Source organism: Hesperophylax consimilis, chromosome 5 (assembly GCF_061612785.1).
Source record: "Hesperophylax consimilis isolate HC1 chromosome 5, BYU_Hcon_1.0, whole genome shotgun sequence".
Taxonomy (NCBI): Eukaryota; Metazoa; Arthropoda; class Insecta; order Trichoptera; family Limnephilidae; genus Hesperophylax; species Hesperophylax consimilis.
Window position 1 is genome coordinate 33,660,113 of NC_142840.1, and position 17,793 is coordinate 33,677,905.

Consider the following 17,793-nt stretch of genomic DNA (forward strand, 5'->3'; position numbering starts at 1 on the left):
TCTCTCGTTTGAAGTTTTTAAATTTAAATATATATATGCACATATATTTATTAAAAAGCTGCGAAAGAGGGTTATTTACAAAAAGTTCTTCAAAAATATTCTTTGTGATTATTTTGTCGCTCAGTGTAGTCAATATTAAGACAGACATTATAACATTATTACCAAACAAAAATAAAATTACAGCAAAATTGTGTTGCCGTGCGCCTTGCCAGCCTATACCCCACACACTGGTATGTATTGCTTTATGAGGAAAAGTGGACTTTGTGTAATTTTTCAAGTTCGGGTATCAATTTATTATGAATTGAGTATTTGAAAATGACCTTTTCTTTATCATTATCTTTCTCTAATTCCATCTAATGATTCGTTTTTCTTAGGCCAAGCATATCTTTACTGCCTTTATGAACTGAACGTCACTGTCCACACCTCACACCACCCCTCTCATATATCACGCCCATACACTCACATGGACATAATGCAACGCAAAGGTTCTAAGACTACAATATTAGTAAGTGTCGGAACACAATAATTAATCTCACTTGAGGTACTTGCGGATAATCAGCAATTGGGTAAGAAACAAGAAGTAATTGCTACAAATAAAACACCATCATAAATGTAATCACACATTATTGTTTATCAGAAGTCAAAATGTAACGGGTCACATGTCAAAGGATCATGGCGCTTTTGATAAGCAAAAACGATTTAAAGAAAAATTTCTAGTAAAAATATCATTAATATCAAAATACATTTCGCGACGGTCAATTCAACCACAAAAATGTTCGAGCCCAGCAGATTCGCGTTTTTGGTGGTGGCGGTTGTCTTATTGAGCAACTACGGGGCTCAGTGTTACTACCCGCAGCCAGCTCCTTACTCTCCTTACTCTCCTTACTCTCCTTACTCGCCGCCTTACCCCTACTCGGGGCAGTATGCCCCTGTCCTAGCCCCCTCCTGGAACAATATGTACCCTCCCTACCCTTACGGTCCGCCCGCCGTGGTACCCGCTACCAAACCCGGCAACGTGATTCCGGTAGCCACCCCAGCCCCCATTTCGCACCACAGCCCAAGCCTTCCGATTATCGACTTCAAGAAAGGAAGCATAATAGATTACGAGTATTTCTATGACACCATTCCGGAAGATTTCGGGAAGACGAGAATGATAATAATGCTTAACAAGACATCGCTTACCACTGTTACTTCCACGCAACCTCCGACCGTGACAAACATGTCGGAGTTGAAGCCGACGTCTTCTGAGATAGAAACGGAAAAGGTCGTGGATGAGGTGACAGAAGCGACGACGGAAGAAGTGCCGGAAGAAGTGCCGGAAGAAGTGCCTGAAGAGAAGACAGAAGAAGTGACGGACTGGGCCGGCGAGGATGTGACGGAGGATCCCGTTACGGATGAGGTGACCACAGAGGAGCCGATGGAAGACAACACTGTTCCTGATGATTATCAAGTTGATGAGGATCAAGACCAAGATATGGACGATAATATAACCAACTACGAAGACTGACGAAGTTACGGAAGCTCCTAGAGTTGCATCAGGTAATTAAATAAAATATGAAACTAAGAGTTATTATAATGAAATTTATTTTTACCAACATATGATATATGCATATAATTTCAATGTCTATATCAAATGATCAAGGTACAGAACCAAATAGAAGACGTTGGATGACGAGGTAAACCAGAGAAGCAAAACTGTTTACAAAAAACATTTATTTATTAAAGAATATAACCTTAACAATTATTTTACAAGCAATAATTATTTATTGCTTGTAAAATAATTGTTGAATGAAACACTAGCATATATTGAATTATTTCGCGGATAAGAGATAAGCCGCCATAGCTCAGTGGTCAGAGCTGTCGACCGGAAATCGAAGGGACACGAGTTCGAGTCCCGTTGGCGTCATGTATCTTTTATCAGGAGATTTTTCAATGTGGATGAGTGTTTCAGGCGAATAATTATTGCTTGTAAAATAATTGTTACCCTTTGTGCTATGCATAAAAAATCTTGTGTTAAAAAACATTAGTTTACCAAAAAAATTATAGTTAATATAACCTTAATTATTTGTATTAAGACAACGAATCTTCGGTGTTTCTATAATTCCACATTTTTAATTTGATACGTGTTAAAGGCACATGTCCGGGTAACACACTTGTTCTCTTTTCTAAGACACTTTTAATCCGGTGACTCCCACGCAAAACCTTTCTTGCTTTATGCAGTTTAAAATAATATTAAAAAGGGTCTCATGTAAAATATAAATAGCCCACCCCATGAAATTGCTAAACACGGGCCACGTAAGGCTGATATTGGATGGTTTCTTAAAAAAGGCTTGTTTTGAAACATTTCGGATAGAACACTTCTTAGAACGTTTTTATCTCACTATATAATGACAGATTCGTTAAGCAGATTCCATCAAATTACAAGCACATAAGCTCGTAGGTTATTAACTATTAATTGGTGAAAAATAAAATAAGCAACTCGTAGAATTTTATCAGCAAAAAAAAAAAACTGATGCTTGAGATGCTTAGAATTTCGCAATAATTTCGGTCAAATGTCACCGGATCAAAGTGTCGCGCGATAAACGGAGATATCATCAGTAAGGACATCTATATTTAAGGTCACTACAAAACTCGCGTTACACAATACACCACAACGATGTTAGACGTTAACAGCTTCAGGTTTTTAGTAGTGGTGGTTCTGTTGGTGAGCCCCGATGGGGCACAGTGTTCCCCCTCCGCATACTCTGCACACCCTGCCTATCCCGCAAACCCTGCCTACCCCGCTCCTCCTGCCTACCCTGCCTACCCCGCAAACCCTGCCAATCCCACGCATCTTTCCAACCCCGTGCAACCTGCCTACCCCGTCCCTCCTGCCTACCCTGCCTACCCAGCGCAATCCGCTAATACCGCGCACCCTGCCTACCCCGCAAACCCTGCCTACCCTGTCCCTCTTGCCTACCCTGCCCCTCCAGCCTACCCTGTCTACCCAGCCCAATCTGCTAATCCCGCGCAATCTGCTAATCCCGCGCAATCTTCCTACCCCGCGCACCCTGCCTACCTCGCCCCTCCTACCTTCCCTGCCTACGCCGCGCAATCTTCCAACCCCGCGCACTCTGCCTACCCCGCCCCTCCTGCCTACCCTGCCTACCCCACGCACCCTGCCAATCCCGCGCACTCTACCAACCCCGCGCACCCTGCTTACCCCGCCCCTCCTACCTATCCTGCCTACCCCACGTACCCTGCCAGCCCCGTGCACTCTGCCAACCTCGCGCGTTCTGCTAACCCCGCACCTCCTTCCTACCCTACCTACCCCACGCACTCTGCCAACCCCGCGCACTCTGCCAACCCCGAGCGTTCTGCTGACGCCGCCCCTCCTGCCTACCCTGCCTACCCTACACACCCTGCCAACCCCACGCACTCTGCCTACCCCGCCCTTCCTACCTATCCTGCTCCGCCTAACTATCTTACACATCCTGCCTACCATGCCATCCCTGCCTACCCCATCCCCCCAGCCTACCTTACCTACCCAAGAAATCCCGCCCGTCCTACCCATCCGCCCTTCCGCCCTGACCCGTACGGCTTTTTGTCTCTTAATTCGGGAGCCAAGATGACCGTGCCAGTCAAATCCTCTGGGCCAGAAGCAAATCGAGGCTTGCCTGTCGCGATGCGGCCGATCGTTCACTTCCATGACGGAGACGTCGTGGACTATGAGTATTTTTATGATTCTCTTCCCGATGAATTAAACACGGGCCGAGTCATCATCATGGTCAACGAGACTAAACCACCACCGAAGACCAGAAATGTTGACAGGACCAAGGTGCCTATGACTCCTCCTGTTGCAAAAGTCAACAAAACTAAACTACCACGGAAGACCACAACTATTGACAGGACCAAAGTGCCTACGACTCCTCCTGTCGCAATAGTCAACAAGACTAAACTACCCCCGAAGACCACAACTGTTGACAGGATCAAGGTGCCTACTACTCCTCCTGTTGTAATAGTCAACAAGACTAAACTACCACCGAAGACCACAACTGTTGACAGGATCAAGGCGCCTACTACTCCTCCTGTTGCAGTAGTACGGCCGCTGATACCCAATCCGATATTAGAGTATCCATTAACCGAGCCATGGTCATATGACTCCATCACGGAAAACCCTCTCCCAATGGAGACCATTACCTTGGACCCCGTCACCGAGGAGATAACGGATGAAATCACTGAAGAGATAACGGAAGAAATCACTGAAGAGATAACGGAAGAAATCACTGAAGAGATAACGGAAGAAATCACTGAAGAGATAACAGAAAAAATGACTGAAGAGATCACAGAAGCGATCACTGAGGAATTTACGGAAGTAAACACTGAAGAATTCACGGAAGTAAACACTGAAGAATTCACGGAAGCAAACACTGAAGAAGATTCGGAGGAAACCACGGACGACAACAGCGACTACGGTGATGATTCTACGACACTTGCTTACGAAGACTACATAGATCGTTAAAACGAATGATCAAACCTCTCTCATAAAGCTGATCCAGGTAATTATCTTACTTTCGCTATTTGCAGAATTTAATCATTATCTAGAATTCGCACTATATAGTAAGTAATATTTTCTGCCAACGAAGACTTTTTAAGAACTAATTGTAGGCACATTTAAAACTGATGATAACTAATAATTATCACCGAAAATAACAAATGAGGTAATTATTATTTCTTCCGAAATTAAAGGTGATATGTATTGTGTTCAAATTATATATTTTTAATTTTTTTATTATTATTATAATTTTTTTTTAAATAATAAATTTATTAAATCATTAATCAATTTACAGTATAATAGTGTAACAGAGTATAATCAATAATTTTAACTAAAATAATTCATACAATTAGTTTTCACTGCTTTTGATTTTTTAATGTTCCTCTTCTATGAAAGCTGGCGTTTGTGTCTATAAGAGTGGTGAGCATCAAGATTAAGAATATTTAGTTTTTATAATTATGAATCTTAAAATTTATAATTTATTTAAAAATATAGTTTCATCATTTTCGTATTTTAGATCAGTGATATATTAAATTATTTTCAAAAAATGTGCTTACCATGAATTGAACATTGCAAAATATTATATTGTTTGTCCAAGTGTTGTACCCTCTATTTATATAAGACGGTCATCTGATTACATTTTTCTTCATCTGTCAAAATTTATGCCCCTTTATACAATCTTTTGGTGTTCCTTTATTAAAGGCTTAAATGTATTTAAATTAATAAAGTAAGAAAATCTTAAAAACAATGTCCTATTCAAATGCTACAATTTTAGCGGGTGCTGGAGTTAGGGTGGCTTATTGACAACAGCTTTATTTAAAGATTCTTACAAAAAGTAACAGAATATAAAAACAAAATTCTAAACGTCATATTTACCGAATATGATTCCTAGCTTCATTGTGTTGTCTTCATATCATTTTTAGACGGTACTTAATATGCATTCTATGAAATAACGTTCTTTTGAAATACCTGCTAAATAACATTTTTTAAAACATGTATACTTTCATACACATAATAGTGGACGGAAATCCCAAACGTTTTTGCCTCGTGCTTCGGATGTTTTTTAATTACTCAGCAATCGAATTTCCATACAGAAAAGATGTCAGTTTTTCAATCTAAACCGAATATAAAGGATTCCAGACACTGCATATATGTGAAAACCACTACTTTACTTGTGCATTTGTTTAACTTTATTAATTACATAACATCGGGGATGTACTGTGCCTGGTCACTTGGAAATGCTGTGTTAAGAGCTGGTGCAGTTCATAACATATGCATATAATATATTAAATCTATATAAATAAAAATGTAAATGATAGTTTGTTCAAAATCTTTAAATTCCAAAAGTTCTTCACCGATTGCTTTGAAATTTTGACACAATGTTGCATTCGAATACGCTTGTGTTTTTGTATACCTACATTAAATATTTTTTTTAAACAGCGCCATCTCTTGAACATAAAAGCACAGACATACTGAGCATCAGCAACGCGTGGCGGGGTACAGATGGCTCAAAATAAGATAAAATTAACATTTTATCATAGGAAATACATTTTCACAATATTTTTATTTTTGATGCTGCCATTTCTTTATTTTTTTTATTCAGTGCATTATATTTTACAGAGTCGTTAGCTAAGTTTTTGTTTAAACAATATTATAAAAATGATAGACAAAATAAAATCAGTTTTTTTAAACTATACAATTCAAGTATGAATGTAGAAAATTAAGACGAAGTGAGAATAATTTTGAAGTAATTTAATTTCAGTTTGACATAAAGACACAGAAAAAAATAGGGGGAACTTTAGTCAAATGTGCGCACATGTAGTACATATTATATACACAGTGGGCACAAATTTAAAGTGAGTATGTATGACTATTACACTTATTTTATTTTTGACTGCTACCGATTTCAGCCTATTGAACCTACCTGTCTCAAGAAGGCCATAATAACCGGTCAAAAATTAAATAATTGAAAAATAGTTTAAAATTATTTCAATAAATCATCAAAGATTTATAAACACGTTATATCTTTAATGTTTGATCTGTCTTGGCTGATGATCCAAGTCTAATTTATATTTAGAATAATTTGTATTCTGTCTAGTGGCCAGTGCAGTGTATAGATTTGTTGGAAAGTATCTCCCATTTATTTTGCCAAAACTTATTATTTATTTATGTATTATTCATTAACGCCCTATTAGCGAAAGGTATACGAGTTTACGTCACTTGGTTCTAGATCATTACGATAGATTAAATTTGCGTTAAATACATGTACATTATTAAATATTAATAATGTACATGTAATATAATAAATATTAGTTTTAATACATGTACATTATTAAATATTAATATATACTATGGGCTTTAAGATTGCTTATACTATGGGCCTTAGTCTGGACACGTCCATTTAATTTGTCGAGTAATAAATTGAAGAAGCCGGGCGTTCAACTTAATTGATTCAATGGACGCATCACGATATGCTTGATTGATGGCATCTTTAATAATGTAACTCTCGCGCATTGATCAAGTCTGCCTCCTTGCGAACGTAACTAGTTGAAGCAGTTCCGTGATCGACTTCACCAGGGAACGGCCAACCGAACCCTTCAGCAAAATGCGTAGTTTGATGACTTTCACATGTGTCGTGTGCGTGTGCATCCTGTCCACCCTCTCCCATGTCACGTGCTATGTGCTGCTATTCCCACAGGAGGGCGACGAACAAATTGAGTTTATCAGTCGAAACAGTTTGGCAGATGAAAACATAATTTTCGAATCATCGATTCATCCAGAAAACCTCCGAGGAAAATCTGCATATCGGACAAAAGAGGACACTCATCATAACCGCCAGAATTACGACGGAGAATCAAACTACATTGAAAAAAATATTGGTAAAGCTCTGCTAAAGGAAGTTAAAGAGGAAGAAGATGGTTGGAACTCCAGAGTGATGGTGAACGGTAAGGCGACGCACCTCGTCAGGCCCACGGAACAGTTCCAGCAAAAGACGCGAGGTGACGCGGGTGCTATCATCCGCACCTGGCTCATACACTACTGCCGCCTTCACCCCAAGTGTAATTTGCAGACCCTGCTAGCCACACTGTGATACTCGTTCGAGTAAGATTACCCTTGGAACAGGTAAACGTTTCAGTCACCTTTTAAGTCAAGTTGATGCTTGTTTCTGTATTCTAGACACTAGGCGATAATAATATTTCGTTAATTGATTATTTGTATTTTGAGTTGGTATTGAGATTTGTGGATTTGTTTTCGCTTGCAAAGTGGCAAAGGTTATCAACTGTAAGGTCAAAGAAACGTCGATTTATAAAGCATCTGTGTTGTTTTAAAGTTATTAACGAATATGTCGCGCGGGTACGGCGTGTGGATTTTAGCGGCGCTATCATTGTCCGTTTTTTTTCCGGTCCATCCGATTCCAATTGATTTTGAAAACGTTTCGAAAAATCAGAATACAACACGGGTACTAGGAGTCGTCACTAAAGTTGTGGGTTTCTTCAAATTGTTAGAATCGAAGCTACACAAAAATTCCGGTGAATATCCTACCAGTACCTTGAATTCGCTTGGCGAGCAACAGTGGAGCTCGAGTATAGGGTCGTCCGTAAACCTGACACGCAGTGACATATTTTCTGACGACATCGGAGACGGTCACTCCTGCAATACCGACCCTGAGCTTTCTGCAAGTCCGACACCTAGTGGCATCCCTGACGATACCAGCCCTGAGCCTCCTGCAAGTTCGACGCCTAGTGGCATCTCTGGCGATACCGGTGAACGACACTCCTGTAACACGAGCCCAGAGCCCCCCCCGAAACCTATACCCGGCGACAGCCAGGCGACAGTCAGATCCGCCGGCGTGCCACCCTCTGAGCCTAGTCACGGGCACACAACCTCGTCGACCATCGAAATTCTACCTGGAGATAATTTTAAACTGCCATCAGTTCTCGAAAAGATTATAGACGCTCCTATAAATATGGTATCTCAGTGTGGGCAAGGCCTGCAGAAAGACGGGAGCGGTCTTTGCCGCAGAGTCTGGTGAAATTCTTACATTGATTTTATAACCCGGATATTATCGGTTTCATAAGTTGGTACGAAAATATACACTAACCGCTTCTAAACGACGAGTGACTTCCGCCAGTAGCAGCCGGCGGTTAGCGATTCGCGCGATAGCCGAGGGGCCTCGCGCTAATTCTTATCTCACTAATTGACACCCGCGCGGACGCTGGCGGATGAAGCTCGCCAAGTCAGCGTGCGCATCGCGCTAGTGAGGTTACTCGTCACAACAAAACTACCCAACTAGAACTTGACAGTAGAAGATGCGCCTACAAGTGTTATGGCTTGCGTGTGTGTGGCTTGTGGCATGGGGTGCCGCGGCTGAGGGCAAGTTCTACACCTTTAAGGAGGTGTTGGCGAGGGCGGCAGCCGCTGGAGGACCTCACGACCAGACCACGCCGCGCGAAGCCAACATCATCATGGTGCCGCTCAAGGGCTGTCGGCCCGGCTCGCGCAAGGACAGGTCCGGCAGGTGTCGCCCTATGTTTTAAGGTTGTATGGCGCTACTGTTGCAACTCACCTTCTCCCCGATCAAACCCGCTACCCCTACCCGCCACCCACTACCCGCCATCCGCCACCCGCCACCCGCCACCCGCCACTCGCCATCCGCCACCCGCCACATCACATAACTCGCCAACTGAAAATAGTATATCTATTTACATTCTTTGTCTGTTTTTGGATTCATTTAGACGTTGCCATTTCAACTTTTATAGTTTATTTTTACGCCAAGTAGATATCATTTGCAATTTTATTTTTGGTATTATTGTGTTTCACTGAACTTACGTTAGTTGATATGTCTGGATTTAATAATCTGTAAAAAAATAAAATCTAAATGCATAGTAAAATACAATATTCTATAAATACACAGTAAAATATAGTATTCTCTAAATACTTAGTAAAATACAGTATTCTCTAAATACGTAGTAAAATATAATATTCTGAAAATATGTAGTAAAATAGGGATGTATCTTTATTAGTTTTTGTCTGTGATACAATATTTTTTGTATCAGAGACAAACAAGTATTAGGAAATGTTACGTGCTAATGCCTCCATTTTACAGTTTTAAATCATAAGGTCTTTTTTTATAGTTTTAATAACACATAAATGAAAATTATAATAAATGTACAATAATATATATGACAGTTGTGATGAATACGCAGACAAGCGATAATTTATTGCAGAAAATCACAAAGAAAAAGCAAACACTTCTGGGATACACTGGATTTATAATGCCGAGTGAAATATTAACAATAATATAAACAGCTATTATAAATAATATGATCCTCAAGTGTTCGCAGGACAAAATATGAAGTTGCCTTTAATTAGGTAATTTTATTTGCAAAACGAATTATATCTTACAAGAGGTTTTAGTATGCCAATTACCGTATTTCAAATATAATCATTTAGGCACATTTTATCAGTATGTATCGAGAATAAGAAGACAAAACGGAAGTTTATTAATCAGATCTGATGTATAAGTTACAAGAAAGAATACGTTCTAATAGATAGCGACATTGTACTAAACATTGTATTAGGAAACATTGCTAGACTCTCGACTAGCAAGCCGAAGGTCGCGGGTCTAAATCTCGGCGTGCGCAAGTAAATTTAACTTCATGAATTTGTGTTATTTCACAATTTATTCATTTAAAATTATGTATAGTATACTTGCGGCACGTTCCAGAGTGTAAGATACTGAATTGATTTTTTTTTTGGTAAACTAATGTTTTAAGACAAGATTTTTTATGCATAGCACAAAGGGTAACAATTATTCTACAAGCAATAATTATTCGCCTGAAACACTCATCCACATTGAAAAATCTCCTGATAAAAGATACATGACGCCAACGGGACTCGAACCCGTGTCCCTTCGATTTCCGGTCGACAGCTCTGACCACTGAGCTATGGCGGCTTATCTCTTACCCGCGAAATGATTCAATATATACTAGTGTTTCATTCAACAATAACTGCTCGTTCTCATATAAAATAAAGTTGGTTGTTTTCAGGTGAAAAAATGTAACAAGCAGTAATTGTTGAATGAAACACTAGTATATATTGAATCATTTCGCGGGTAAGAGATAAGCCGCCATAGCTCAGTGGTCAGTACTGTCGACCGGAAATCGAAGGGACACGGGTTCGAGTCCCGTTGGCGTCATGTATCTTTTATCAGGAGATTTTTCAATGTGGATGAGTGTTTCAGGCGAATAATTATTGCTTGTAAAATAATTGATACTGAATTGAATTGAAACAATGCTTGAAATGGCTTTAGCCGTTTCTGGTGACAAGATCTGACTAGCCCAGGTGCTCTCCAACCTTACTTCTCCTCATCTCCTTCCTCACTACCTTCAGCCTCACAACATACTCCAATTGGGGATGCCATAGTCTCACTGGCTTCTTAAAGTTGGGTCTCTTGTGCGGTATTCACATAAAAAAACAAGCTACACTCATGGAGAAATTGGTAATGTATTACTGAGGAGTGATCCTTTTGTTAATATAATCAATATAATTAAAGAAACTAAAATGTATAAATATGTAAAAATCTTTTGAAAAATAAATGTTTAATTATTATTATTATAAAACGAGAACTATGTGATCAAATCTATCTATTTAAAACAGTTTCAGGAAGAAGATAAAAAAATGGGCCTCATGAGTCAAAGGTTGGGTGTAAAATTGTACAAGAGAGAGGAGGTTTTGTGTTGCTATCATCTACCATTAGTTGGTTGAATATTTTAATTTCATGTTGCTTCTTCTCTTGTCCACAACACGCATACAACGTCACAAGATAAAAGGTTATGTGGACAACAAAGAAGTGACCTTAAATTTTTTTAGGTTACTCAATGTGTTCTTGTTGTTTGTGTGGAAAATAATTTGCACATAAATGGTATGGTAATGGTAATGTATTTTGAAGCTTCAAGGAGTTACGTGTTACTTATGTGGTTTCCTAGAATCCCAACAGCACACATTTATGTTACCAGTCACTAGATGTGGGTTTAGAATCACAGGGGCCTATCTACAAAAACATAGTTTTCAGATAAACGCACATAAAGATTGGCATGCGTGTATGCCCAACTGTATTTCTTAAACTGCTATATGTATGAGCTTCGTGTCACTAATACATATGATTATGGCATTGCGAAAACCAACTCAAAACACTAGTTTTTTGTGGTTAGGCCAATGTGATCCTAAGACCCCGCAGATTTCTTTGAATGACGTAATCAGTATTCAGAAGTGTATGATATGTATGCAAGTTAATAAAGAAGGGCGTTTATTTCCAGGAGCTGGTGCCATCTCCCTCCCCCACATGCCGCAACCTACCCGAGGGAAAGAGCACGTGAACCACCCTACCTTCTTCACCCCTGGATAGGATAGCTTGTTGTGTTCATATGAAGACATTTAGGAATGGATTGTACATTTATATTTTCTTACTTACTAGTCTCTAGGGTTTCAGAATTATTATTTAATATTACATTATTATTATTATCAGAATATGTACTCATGTTTTCTTATGAAGTAAGGTAATTTGTTAAATAAACCGTTTTTTACAAGAAATGCAAAGTTTTTAAAAGTTTATTTTATAATATTCCCTTAGTAGAGCAACAATCAAGCTACGCATTTTTATTTATTGGTTTTTTAGCTTTAATTTATCTCAATCAAAACTTGTAAATTGTACATTTCAGGTACAATTCAAGAATCAAAATCTGGCTCTAAGGTGTCAGTGAGAACACTCTAAAACGCACTAAAAACGACATAAAGACGCACCTTATTAGAAGGAATTAAATAATTTTAGTCCGCCTCAGCACAGTGAGGAGGACCAAGTAATGCCAGTTTTACTTAAATACACCATCATATTTTAATTGCTAATATATTATATGTAATTGCTAGATAATGATGGTGATGAGTTATTTTGTGGTAAACCATCAATTAATACAACAAAATAATGTCACCCTTTATGGATTTTCTAAGGTTGACTAAATAATTCCACATATAATATACCGTAGGTACTAATTTAAAGAAACGTACCAACCTACAAAAAAATGTTTTAATGACCTATCTATACTTTGGCGGGTATGTGAGTTTAATATAATGTCTCGAAAGGCGAAACTTCTGTCATGCATCAAAAATGTGTAGGACTTAATAATATTGAATGACGAATTAATTTTTTTTTAAATGTCAATAACGTACCAGAGTCCCAAGTGCCCGAAGCCACTGGGAATATGGCATCCATCAATATGAACATGAGATGATGGCGTCCCACTATTAATATCAATAAGTCTTACTTTAATCGAAGAAACCATTTGCTTTATGCCTTGTTATGATCACGGTTTTGGAAGGGATTTTCATTCGTCAGAAGCATAAAAAACTCTTACCATTTTAATATATATTTTCCCGATCAAGGAAAGTCCTTTGCGAACCCGGCAGAGCAATAATAAATATTAAAATAAAATGTCTTCAAACTTATTTCATCGTTTATAATTTTTATTTTGTTTGGGTATATTTCGGTAGATAATTTGGGTATATTTCGAGGGAGAGTGGAGGGGGAGGAAATGTGGAAAAGGAAGTTGAGAAAGTACCTGGATTTTCAGATCTGATCACCAAACATGGGGAAAGTCATTTCAAGCAACGTTTGAATTATGAATAGTGATATTTTATCTGAGTAATAATTTTATCTGGGTAATACCTACTTTTATCTGTGTAAAACTTTCTGGATAATACTGATATACCAATATGAAGCGTTCCGAAAAATACTAAAAGTAGGTAAATGTACTAATTAAATGAAGTATACGTTAAATTGTAAACACCTACCAAATAGATTTTTTTAAATTGCACACCTCAGGTTTCGATCCCGTAATCTACTACCTACCCGAAAGCATGAAATAAAAAGGGCACTCTTTCTGCTACCCACGAAGGTAATAACTTTTCAGTTTTGTACTGAAAGACCATAATTTAGCATAAATTTCTACCGATTTATAACAAGTTAACTCTTTAAGTTTTTAAGTGACAAAAAAAATTTTTTTTTTGAAGATAATGTCTATACCTCTAATATCCTTGGTCTATACCCACATTTGTTATGCCGAAATGTTAATTATATGAAATTCCTTCAAAAAAAAAAACGCAAAGTAAGCTACGAAAATTATTAAAAACACGTTTTGTTGTTTATTTAATATGTTATAGACATGACAAATTCACAGTGTATCTTTAAATGCAATTAAAGCATTTCTCGAGAAATTTGGCTCTATTTCAAATAAGTCGTGTTTTATGAATTTTTTTCACCACTTTCGCTTAATTATTATCGTTTTTTAATATTGGCGCGCTCCCTCTAACATTCGTATTCACATGTCTCCCTTTCAAACCATCTTTGAACGCTTACTACGGGGCCTTAAGCAGTGGTTAAATGTCAAATACGTCCATTTTAAAGAACGCAATAGTGTTGTTGTTCAAATCAGTATGAACTTTGTAGAGAAAAGTTCAAGGACTTATCACTTTCTAATTCTATATTTCTTTCCAGAAGGTATTGCCACTACGTGTAAAATGAATTTAGCAAAACGGTTGTAAACCAAATAATTTATGCCTTGCACATAATGCTTGTGCATACGAGTAAAACAAACATTACATTTTAAATTTATATATTTTGCCCTTAACACGAAGCTGACCAATGGATAAAAAATTAGAACAGAAAAAAAAATTACTTTGTTTTGGAAAATTGTAAAAACATTTATTTTTGTTTTGAAATAGCAGAAATTTATTTTGGAGTATAGTAGAAAAATTTAATATTTTATCAAATGGAATGTTTTTCGGGTAGCATAGAGAATTAAACTTGTTTTCTAGGTTTATAGTCAGATAGACTAGAGAATAATTGGTAATAAGCATTACAGATAACTTTTTGAAAAAATTACATAGATACCTATTTTACGAGTTCTGATGATCGTAAAAGTAAGAGACAGCGAAACTGTGTAATGGAAAAAAATAGGTAAAATATCTTTTCTAGTCGTCAGATCTGTGTCGCAACTCCAAGAGAGGATGAAAGTAAACCAGGGCCGGTCCTATGCAGGCGCAATCGGAGCGGTCCGCTCCGGGCGCCAACTTCTCAAGGCGCCAATGAGTCAAAACACAACACCATACATAGGCCTCTGTAGATTTTTCCTGTCGCCAGATGTCACTGGCTCAGGGTCGGTCCTGATGTGAACTGTAAACCATTGTAGGTCATGGGAGGTGAAAATAATTTAACAAAATACGTTATATGATTCCTACAAACAAAGGAGTACGCCACTCTGAATATAACGCAGGGGAAGCTGGTCCTTGAAGGCTTGAAATAAGGTATTCGTTGTTATAATAATTTATTAATTATAAAATGGTATTTTTTAATAAATATTAAAAGTCTACAATATTACAATAAATTAAATAAATATATAAATTCTTTCAAAAACATTTTCTACATATGCAAATTCATGTATGAATTCAGGCAAGACATTTAAAAATGTGAATTGTTTTGTTATAAATTTTCTACAAATACCATGAATTCTGACAGTCACAACACAAATAAATAAGCGAATACATTCGTAGAGGAGATGGGGCAAAAGTCATAGTTATAGAAGAGAGTAGGTATATTAACACTCCGACTTACGTAAGGGTTGAGTTTTGTATTTTAGTAAGAAGAACTATCACGTATACAATCTCCAGTAGTAACGTTAATAATATCTACTTACATTATTAAATTAGGAAATATAGTAAAGTCAAAGAAGAAAATGGATTGTTAATACTATGTACCTGTGAACAGGTTTTGTAATTTGGGTTGTTATTGTATTATTTTATGGTGTATTAATCGGATCCTCTCATGTCCTGGCTTTCACAGGACACAGTTATAGAAAACAGTCCTACAAAATTCACGTTGTCATTGTTGGTGAGTGTGGGCACCTGTTTCACCTCCATTTTGCGGCTTTTGGCTTTTCCGTAAATCTGAAAAAAGTCGATGTTAAGATTTAGATTGAAAAGGGCCACTTGTTCAATTTTTACGATAATTTAAAACCCAATTGCCCCAGATATATTAATTTAATTTCGATACAAAAACGACTTTAAAATATCAGGTCACAATATCCTGTTAATACAGAGATCCTGGGTTCGATTCCCAGTTGCAACCGTTATTTTATTAAATTTATGTGTCTTGTTCTTTTTAATTTGTCTTTTAGATTGTTATCTAGAAGAAACCAGAAGCATTAATGATAAAACCCGAATACTGCTCTCTGTCAAGAGACACTTTAAAAATATTCTGAAAAAAAAACTACTGTCACTTAATTAATCTCACAAATATCCTTAGTTTTCCATAACTTCCTTTCTTTTTTAAAATTTATTATATTAATATATTATCCTTCACTACTATAAAAAAAAAATACTAAAGGAAACATACATTTATGTACAATTAATTATTTAAGTACTAACTAACAACAACATTTATGTACACTCCCCTTCCATACACAAGCAAATGCTTTCAATGGAAGAGTAGTAAAAAGACCCAAGATGTACAATGAATTATGTACCATGTAAACATATTATTAAAAATAAAAAATAATTACAAAAAAAAAATACAAAAAAAATCTTCTTCTTCAATGATATTACTTATCTACTTCTGCCTTGAAAAGCTTCACTTTTGCCACAGTACATAGATCGACATTGAGAGCATTGATAATTGTTTATTGAGAACGTCACTGTTAATGTATGTAAGCTAAGCTTGGTTCAGGAGTATCTGTTAGAGTGACAGTGATTACTGTCAGGTAAATAACTGCTTTTTGACATCGGAACTCTGACCTGAGAAGGAACTCATTGTCAATAGAAATAAATAAACTCATTGTCATTATTCAAATGAAAACCATTTGAATATGTAATGATTGCCTAGTATGTATGAAGGTAGCGTTATATGTCTCAAGCATAAATTCAGTGGAAATAAAGTTAAACATATGATGGTTTATAGAGCATGTCAGCATTATTCTCAAATATTCGATGATGCTTGACGAAACTGATGATATGGTATTAATTCTTTAGTAGATGGTCGTGCATTTCGTGCCTCGATTGTCTATTAAATAATCCAACATAGCCCAAAGAAGAATAGCTTATGGCGTACCTGGAATGATCTCTGCTGGTGTAGAGCGGTCCTGCGCGAAACCGCGCCAAATTTTCTTGCACTTCCCCCACGCGTTGAGACGCCACCCCACGGGGCACTTGCCCCTCTGCGACAGGCTGTTGTACGGCCTCCACTGCGGGAAGGCTAGCGGAGTCCCCTCAATCTGTAGATCCACCACCAGCAATAACATCATCACCGAGAGAACTACCGTCCTCGCGAGCATCTTCCTGATTGATTTCACGCCTTAAAACAATGGAACGGCCGATATCTGGCAATCGATCGAATCAATGCGAACGGTGTCAACAGGGTAGGTGGGTATTGTGATCTTTGTGTCGGATTATTCGCGCTCCGGAATGCTTTGTGTCGATCAGCGGCGTAATGCGATGGAACAATAGCTGCTGCTGGTGCTCGGACCCAGTTGTCATGCAGTTATTATAAGAGTGGCCTGTAAAGGCTTGTGGTTGTGGTCAGAGAATAGTGGCTGGTGGCCAGTACCTACGTAAGCAGTAGCTATTAGCCAGTAGCTCGCGATGTTAGTTTGGGGGAAATGTGTGATTTGGATTTCCGTGCAAGGGCATCCGGTGACGCTCACAATGCCGTATTACTAATCAACAAAATGGCTTATTGACCGCAAAATTATTGCTGATCACTCTACTAAAGAACACGCCCTCTTGGAATAATAATCAAATTTTAGCAAAAGAGCAATTGCATTTATTTAATGCTTTTTTAAAGGACTTTTCAGAAGGTCAGAAAAAATGCTGATGGTTCTAATTCTAAGCTCTATAAAATTGCGTTTGACATTTTTTGTTGTTGTTAAAAAACGATGAAGATTTAAAAAAAAACTCTATACAGAATGCAGAACTGTCTCATTGAGTGGCCCCTCATAGCGTCATCTCATCACTCTCATCAGTCATCAGTCATCACCACCATTTTAATATCCGCATGACGCAGCATGTAGCAGTAACACGTGCACAACCGCACATAATGTGTTGTGTTGTGCTATGTGTTGTATTGTATATGTCTTGTATTTCATGCGTGAGTATCGAATCAGGAAATGTGATTAATTCGCAGTAAATTAAAAATACTGTTTAGTGCGCAGTTA

At 37.7% G+C, this 17,793-nt stretch overlaps 2 protein-coding genes across 2 annotated transcripts; one reads left to right on the plus strand and one right to left on the minus strand.

The window, feature by feature from the left end:
- The first annotated feature begins 2,006 nt into the window (after positions 1-2,006).
- On the plus strand, positions 2,007-12,127 carry LOC149423821 (uncharacterized). The gene is made up of 2 exons (XM_089631829.1): positions 2,007-4,538; positions 11,854-12,127. The coding sequence occupies exon 1, from the start codon at positions 2,657-2,659 to the stop codon at positions 4,499-4,501; it is 1,845 nt and encodes a 614-aa protein (XP_089487955.1). The 5' UTR covers positions 2,007-2,656; the 3' UTR covers positions 4,502-4,538; positions 11,854-12,127.
- A 299-nt stretch (positions 12,128-12,426) lies between these two features.
- Positions 12,427-17,183, minus strand: LOC149423822 (uncharacterized). Its single transcript, XM_089632139.1, has 2 exons — positions 16,692-17,183; positions 12,427-15,532 (listed from the first exon to the last, which is right to left on the minus strand). Exons 1-2 carry the CDS (start codon positions 16,912-16,914, stop codon positions 15,468-15,470), a joined length of 288 nt encoding a protein of 95 aa, XP_089488265.1. The 5' UTR covers positions 16,915-17,183; the 3' UTR covers positions 12,427-15,467.
- Between the last annotated feature and the right edge of the window lie 610 nt (positions 17,184-17,793).

Excerpts from the sequence above, each read along its gene's own strand:
- LOC149423821 (XM_089631829.1), top strand. The coding sequence starts at position 2,657 with ATGTTAGACGTTAACAGCTTCAGGTTTTTAGTAGTGGTGGTTCTGTTG.
- LOC149423822 (XM_089632139.1), bottom strand. The coding sequence starts at position 16,914 with ATGCTCGCGAGGACGGTAGTTCTCTCGGTGATGATGTTATTGCTGGTG. Across the intron at positions 15,533-16,691 it reads ACCAGCAGAGATCATTCCAG|ATTTACGGAAAAGCCAAAAG; the intron begins GTACGCCATAAG and ends GACTTTTTTCAG.